Source organism: Marmota marmota, unplaced genomic scaffold (genome assembly GCF_001458135.2).
Source record: "Marmota marmota marmota unplaced genomic scaffold, marMar, whole genome shotgun sequence".
NCBI lineage: Eukaryota > Metazoa > Chordata > Mammalia > Rodentia > Sciuridae > Marmota > Marmota marmota.
Window position 1 is genome coordinate 11664772 of NW_025999990.1, and position 8095 is coordinate 11672866.

At 39.5% G+C, this 8095-nt stretch overlaps 1 protein-coding gene across 2 annotated transcripts in view; it reads left to right on the forward strand.

Moving 5' to 3' along the window:
• Positions 1 to 8095, forward strand: part of Fech (ferrochelatase) — a 29280-nt gene that overhangs the window by 18520 nt on the left and 2665 nt on the right. For both annotated transcript variants that reach the window (XM_015482186.2, XM_048806159.1), the window contains 3 exons: positions 1566 to 1664; positions 5333 to 5440; positions 5712 to 5876. In XM_015482186.2, coding sequence (XP_015337672.2) covers positions 1566 to 1664; positions 5333 to 5440; positions 5712 to 5876 — 372 coding nt within the window. The remainder of the gene's footprint in view (positions 1 to 1565; positions 1665 to 5332; positions 5441 to 5711; positions 5877 to 8095) is intronic.

An 8095-nucleotide genomic window follows, 5' to 3' on the forward strand; every position in this document is an offset into this window, starting at 1 on the left:
TTTATATCAAATATTACCACATTTAATCTATTGCTAAATCATAAATTCTGAAGAGGGAAACTTAACTTTAGGTGTCTTCTTAGGTAATACGGTATTTATTTATCAAATTTGAGAGTTCTAGAATGATTGATAGTACCTCAATATTCATTAGGGAATAGTTTGCACCTTTTACAGTATTGACTGACCACTGATACAGCAAAATACTTACAAAGGCAGATTTGTATGGCTGGGAAATGACCCTTTATCAATTAAAAAAATCTTTTTATTTGGAAATAATCTCAAGGATTTATAAAAAATGATAAGCATAAGAAGAGTATAGCCAGGCTGTGGTATACACCTATTAGCCCAGCTGCTCTGGAGACTGAGGCAGGAGGATCACTTGAGCCCAGGGGTAGGTGGCCAGCCTGGGCAATAGAGAACCCTGTCTAAAAAAAAAAAAATGTATAGGGAATTTTCTTCTACTCTTTGCCTACATTCATGTATTGTTAACATTTATCCTACTTGCTTTATTATTTGCATGCTCTGTGTGTATGACTATGTATGTTTGTGCATACATGTGTATTTTTTCAGAACATTTTGAGAGTGTTACTACCTTCTACACCTAAACATTCTAAGACCAGGACTATTCTCATACATAACTGCAACACAGCATTCAACATCAGGGAATTTAAACGTTGATACTCAATTTTATCTCATTTCTGTTCATATTCCAATTTTGTCAATTGACCTGTTACTGTCCTTTGTAGCACTTTCTTTATAAGTGAAATGATGAAGAATGATTCAAGTGTGAGATGAAAGAAAGCCTCTTATGATCTGGCATTTCAGCACCTATCCATGTGAATTGGGAAATGCCAGCTAGATGGAGGGAGTGAACTGGTCTGGTGGACAGAGGTTTGTAGGCGGGACCTGTGTTCTAGCCCCAGTTCCCAGATGTGGCTGGACGGCCTCACATCCACAGCATCTTTCCCTGCTCTGTTCATCTAATGGGGGTTGTGCCACCTGTCATCTGTTGTTAGGGAGGGTGTGAGAAAGGTTGAGATTGCCTTCATGAGGATCCTGGACTCAGGAGGAAGATGTCATAAAAATAGAAGAGTATTTTCTTATTTCTCTCCTATTTCTAGCTAATGTATTTTCATGCAATATGCCTGAAAGCCAAAGTAAGGAAGATTAAGAAAGACCCTGTAAGCTGTTTTCCTGCTAACAGAGCAGATGAGAGGCCTTAAAACAGCTTCTCTTTCCCATCTGTGTTTCTTTTCCATCTGGAAGTGTGCCCTGCTCTTCCCGAGGGGAGGCAGATCCACAGCATTCATTTGCAGGGAGCCATTAGTGAGCTTCAGAAGTTTCCCATCAAATTCCCCAGGCCCCTCAAACCGTTGTGATCCATTTTGATGATGGACCAAAGCAAAGAGACTGTACTGTTTGCATTTTTTTAAAAAAAAAACTGTTCTGATTTTTTTAGAGTTGCTCTGAGACTTTTGGTATAACTCTTATTTTTGAAATATTTTCTTGCTTTCCACTTCTTTGTTCCTATTTCCCTGTTTCCTCTTTTCTTGGGATTCCCACAGTGCTTTGCAGACCACATTCTGAAAGAACTGGACCATTTCCCACCTGAGAAGAGGAATGAGGTGGTCATTCTGTTTTCTGCTCACTCACTGCCAATGTCTGTAAGTAAGAGCATTTTGTTGGGTGACCTAGTGGTTGGAGACTGGGTTGTTTTGTTTCCTAGATATGTAAAATGAATGTAGCTCCAATAGGTTCTAATCCCTTATGGAAGAATGACTTCTAAAATTCTAGACTTAACTTGGTACAGATTTCGTTTGACTCAGTATTTGGAACCTCATAACAATACAAATTAAAATATTGTAAATATTTTCTTAGTGCTCTTAAAATGATAATTGGAAGAGATATTTAGAAGAATTTCTAGGAAGTGGAAATTTTTTTTTTTTTTTGCCTGCTCCATTGAGGCTGGTATTTAAGTGTGTTCAGTTATATAGCCAGCCACCATTCAGACCAGGTCCCCCAGTTCTATTCTTCTGTTCTCAAGAGTTGGGACAGGCCATTTGAATTCCAGGAAGAAAGTATAGTTTCTGATTTGTGAAGACTAAGGAACATATTTTGGCAAGTGAATACATAGCACAGCAGATTGTGATCTGGTTGCTCCTTAGTTCATCATATTACACCGAGTTGTTTATGAAAGTACCACAAACTGGGCCATGAGAGTAAAATATTTAGAAAAAAGATCCAGTTAGTGTGCCATATAATTTAAATATATTGTGATGTTTGTTTTTGGTACTGGGGGTCGAACCCAGGGGCTCTTAACCACTAAGCCACTTCCCCAGCCCTTTTTTGTATTTTATTTAGAGATAAGATCTCACTGAGTTGCTTAGTGCCTTGCTTTTGCTGAGGCTGGCTTTGAACTTGAGATTCTCCTGCCTCAGCCTCCTGAGCCACTGGGATTATAGGTGTGCGTCACTGCGCCCAGCACTATGTAATTTATAGAAGGGCTTGGAATAAGTAATTAGTTTCATCAGCTCAAAACTGGTATTGGGTCCTAAAAACATTGCTTTTCAGTGCTGGGTGCGGTGGTGCATGTCTGTAATAGCGGCTACTAGGGAGGCTGAGGTGAAGGATTGCAAGTTCCAGGCCAGCCTGGGCAACTTAAGAGAAACTCTATCTTAAAATAAAAAATAAAAAAGATCTGAGTGAAGTGGTGAAGTGCCACTGAGGTCAGTCCCCAGTACTGGAAAACAAAACAAAGTAATAACAGCAAAAAATATTGCTTTCCAAGCCAGAGGGATGAGAATTATATTTTCTTAAGTGTGATTAAAGTTTGAATTTGATGGTTAATGGAGCCAGCCTCAGCATGGGGGCCACTCTTCTTGCTGCTCCATACCACCACTTGGTGGTCATCAGAGCCAAGCCCTGTGCAGTGTGTCCTCTCCTATACCTCAACTAGGCTGTCGCTGCTTGGGCAGTAGGTGGCTCTGGAGATAAATTTCTCCCTTCTTGCCTATTTCATTTTAATAGGTTTATGTTCTCTTTGCTGGTGTTATGCAGATCCTCTTTTTAAAAAAAAAAATTTAAAAAAAAATTTTTTTAGTTGTAGTTGGACACAATATCTTTATTTATTTATTTATTTAGTGAGAGAGAGAGAGAATTTTTTAAAAATATTTTTTAGTTCTTGGCAGACACAACATCTTTGTTTGTATGTGGTGCTGAGGATTGAACCCGGGCTGCACGCATGCCAGGCGAGCGCCCTACCGCTTGAGCCCCAACCCCAGCCCGATATTTATTCATTTTTATGTGGTGCTGAGGATCGAACCCAGGGCCTCACACATGCTAGGCAAGCGCTCTACCACTGAGCCCCAGCCCCATGCAGATCCTCTTCACATATCCGTCCTGTGTGTGATGAAACCTGAAGTGCCAGAGGGCAGCTCCTGAACGGGGCCAGGAGAACATTTTGCACTGGAACATTCCCTGTGCCTCCTTGTGGTCTCTCACCTTCAGTCTCCCTTCCCTTGCCTTCCTGCAGGGACTGGACACGGTACTGTGCTTCTGGGTTCCTGTTAGGGACTGAGGGATGCCATGAAGTCACCAAGGCTAGGGAAGGTGGCGGGACTGTCAAGAAAGAAAACTGACCTAGGAAGCCCTCTTTTCACCTACACTCATAACTAATAACTTTTTTACTTTGAAATAATTTTTAAACTTACCAAAGAGTGGCCTGAAGAGTACAAAGAAGTCCCATATGCCCTTCATCCAGCTTCCCCTAATGCTAAATTTTACATAAAATAGTACAGTATCAAACTGAGAAATGAGCGTTGGTGCTATTCTGTTGACTAAACTGCAGACTTTATTTGGATTTTACTCATTTTCCCACCAGTGTCCTTTTTCTGTTCCTGGGTCCTACGCTGTGTTTGGCAGTCTTTTCTCGCCAGTATCCTCCAATCTATGACAGTTTTTCATACTTTTCTTTTATTGCCCTGCTAGGTTGAAGAGCTATTTCCCAAATTCCGTTGCTTTTGGTGTGTCCCTCCATTTGGGGTTTATCTGGTACTTTCCCATGATTGGATTGTGACTGTGTGGTATTAGCAGGAGCACTCTTCTCAGTGAATCATGTAGGGCTCTGTGACATTGGTGTGTTTTATTCCTGGTGACATGGTCTTTGGTTATTTGGTTAAGGTGGTATCTGCTATATTTGTCCCTGGAAAAGTTACTGTTTTTCTCTTTGTAATTAAAAATACCTTGGAGGAGATGCTTTGAGACTATGCAAAATTTTGTTATTCCTCAGATTTTTGCCACTGATTTTAGCATTGGGGTGTAGCAATCATTAATACACTGTCCTAATGGCCACTTTATATTTCCTTCATTTCTTTTATATTTTGCTTCTAATGGCTTTTTAACCAATGGTAATATCATAAAATATAGTTTGTCAGTATTTCATGTCAATAATATGGTATTTATTGAGCACCAATTATCATCTAGGTACTGTTCTCTCATAGGATATAAAAAAAAACAGTCAAAAATCTTTGTCTCTGGAGAGTAGCAGTAAAAGATACTAAACATAATACGTAAGAAAATAGCAAGGTAGATTAGAAGGTAAGAGATGTCAGAGAAGAAAATAAAGCAGGGTGAGGAGGTAGGGAATCAGTACTCAGGAAAATAATAAAACAGTTAAAATATCTGCACCAGACATTTTCAAATGTAGTAGCAGGCTGTCCTGACAGAACGTGTATCGGACATTTGCTGCACACGGAGCATTTGTCTACTGTCCATTGTTGTGGGGAGAGAGGAGAGAGAAGGAAGCAGAAGACACAGGTCATGTTCCCCAGGAGCCTGGAGTCTGAACCACACGCTTCCTCCTTCCTCCTCTTGTTCCCTTGGAGTTTATCGTAAACTCAGCAGCTGCTTATTCGTCCATACAGCATGCGTTCAGTTCCTGCTTTAAAATCATCCACTCACGTCACTACATAGGTACAGGTTTCTATCCCATGTTGGCTCTTCCTGCCCAACTTCTTTGTGTTATTTTTCCTATCAGAGGTGGGGGTGGGGGGGACAATCCTCCATAGTTAGACTTTGTCAATCTCCTACAATCAACATTGTAGAATTGTTAAATCTTCTTAGGGACCTTAGAGGTGATTGAGTATAGTTGTTCTCTTTGGCCAGTGAAGAAATGGAACCAAGGAAGTGCCATGATTGCTCAGATGATATTGTCTTTAATGCCGGAGACAGGGAAGACTCTGGTCTGGGACTCACACCATGTTTCCGCACAGTCGGAAGCTCTTGGATCTTTTCATGATGTTGGCAACTGAACACCCTTGTGTCTCTGATGCAGGTGGTCAACAGAGGGGACCCCTATCCTCAGGAGGTAGGCGCCACTGTCCACAAAGTCATGGAGAGGCTGGGTTACTCCAACCCCTACCGCCTGGTTTGGCAGTCCAAGGTAGGTGGCTTTCACACATTTGCAGTCCGCCCTCAAGATCATCTGGTTCAGGACTTAGCTATAAAATGATTCAGTTCGGCTCGTCCACATAGATAGACTGCTCTATGACCTGCTTGCTCATCCTGAGCAGAAAGAATTCACTGAGTGAGTAAGATAAAAGATAAAAGGAAATCAAAGGATTAGTTGAGTTCTATTGGCTTAATATTTTATTTTTAATTGTAACGGCAGACTGTTATTTACTTATTTATGTGCTCATCCTCCTTTCTCATAGGTTGGTCCAGTGCCCTGGTTGGGTCCTCAAACAGATGAGTCTATCAAAGGACTTTGTGAGAGGGGGAGAAAGAATATCCTTTTGGTCCCAATAGCATTTACCAGTGATCACATCGAAACGCTGTATGAATTGGATATCGAGTACTCTCAAGTTTTAGCCAAGGAGGTGAGCACTCCCATCTGGCTTATTAAGCCCATTGTGATCTGTTTTAAAAGGAAAGTTTCTCTACAGCCATCTGTCATTCAAAAATATTGTTTGCTGTATGTGATTGCAAATACTCCAGCCTCATTGTTTTAAATAATGCTTCATCTGTGTGATAGATACTCAGAGTTACTTCTGGTGTTACTTTTGTGCCTTTTTAAACCAGGTCGCCCAGGGATCATTTTGTTTAGTTAAGATGATTGTAGTATGTGAAAATAATAACAGCTGCATTCCTTTAAGAAAAGTGAATTATAAACATTACCTATTCTGATAGAAAATTTTTCCCTGCTCCATAATTCCTTTTCTTTACCAATATGGTTGTATCATTTACTTAGGCTATTCTACTGTTTCTGTTTGGATTTCAGGGCATATAGGGCTTGTTGTCATTTCAGAGAAGAGCACGGAATGAACAAGAAGCAGAGTGTGTTGTGATTTCCTTGACCTCTTTTATGCAGTCACTTAATTAGCTGTTTGCTACCATGTTGTGATCAATCTGATTATTGAAATAATACCACCTTGGTATCTCATAAGATGGATGCTCAGGATGGAGAAAAACTATTGCTTACCTATCTCATGGCTTCTGAGGGATGGCCTGAAAATTGTGTCCAATTTATAGTTGTTTCTGTGAGATTGTGGAAGCCTGGGGACTCAGAAAGCCCCTTCTCCCTCTCATCTTTGGCCAGAATTCCTGGTCATCCCCATTGACAGAGGCCTGGCCATGCAGAGCACTGTAAACCCTCGGAACTGGGTGGCAGGTTCTGGGCATGGTGGAGAGTGGATGGGGGCAGAACATTAGCCAATCCCCAGCCTCATTATTTGTGTATACATTGCTGGTCTCAACATCCAGGAAGGTAAGAAGGTTCTAAACTTGCTCATCCACAATTAAGAAGAATTTGCAGGCAGGCAGATTGTAAGTGACCAAGGTGAGGCATTGACATTGCTTATGCATTTCGTTTGATGATTCTTCTGTATCCCATGATCACGTGGGCCAATTGTGCACTTGATAAAAAGACTTCAGTGAAAATATGGTTCACACCAGTGTGTTTGGAAAGCAAGTTTTTGTCTGTACTGAATGACAATCTCATCCATTCATATTACTTAATAACCAAAGCAATTATTAGTAGCTAATAAATTAGTCCCTATATTGATTAAAGAAAACCAACTAAACTATAGTTTATTTCATTATTTTTATGGCAGAATACAGTATGTTTAAAATAACTAACTTCAAAAAGTTTTAAAAATTCCCCCTAAATAGAAATTACTTTATTGCTTTTTGATAATAAAAATAATGAAGATCTTAGCACAGAGAGTTGTATGGCATAGAGAATAGAATGCACTCATAATCTTACTCCAAGAGAGAACATCTATTCATATTTTGATAAAGATACGTCCCTTTTTCTCCTAATAGGTAAATATGTATTTTAATAAAACTAGGTTTCTTGTTTCTGCTTGTTTAATAGAAATGCTATTTATTCATACTGTTTTATAATCTTTTTTCTTTAAAAATGTATATTATGAACTCATTAGTAAATATAATTAGATCTCTAATTATTTTTATAGAGATTAATATCCATTTTATAGAGATTAATATATATTTAAGGCATTTTTAATTTTTATTCTCATACACTACTGTAGAATAAATGTTTTCATTTTTTCAGTTATTTTCTTTGGATAAGTTCCTAGAAAGGATGGCAGTGCTGACATTCCTCTCAGTTTTCCTGAAGATGTGCCTGACTGTCCTTCAGCAGTGAGGGAGGCTGTCCTCCGCCAGCACTGGTCATTCTGCTGCGACTGACTTTGGCGTGAGGTTTTAGGATCAGCCTCTTCAGCGGAGAGCGAGGTTTTTGCCTGGAATCTTACTGAATTCTTGTGCCCATCTTCAGATGTTAATGCCAGTCTAACACTGAAGTGACCCATGAGCTCATCAGCAGGAAAAGGGAAAGAAAAGAGCATGACTACCTCCAGCGCATCACTGTTAGACAGTTCTCAGTTATTTGGGGGATAGTTAAACACTGGATGTTTTTGGACAGGGAAAAGAAAGGTGATACTAAAATAATACTCAGGTTAATTTTTTTTTTTCTGTAGGAATATGTTTAGAATCTAAACCATATGGATCCAATCTAGACCCAATATATATCTTTTTAAAAAAAAAAAAAATATATATATATATATATATATATATA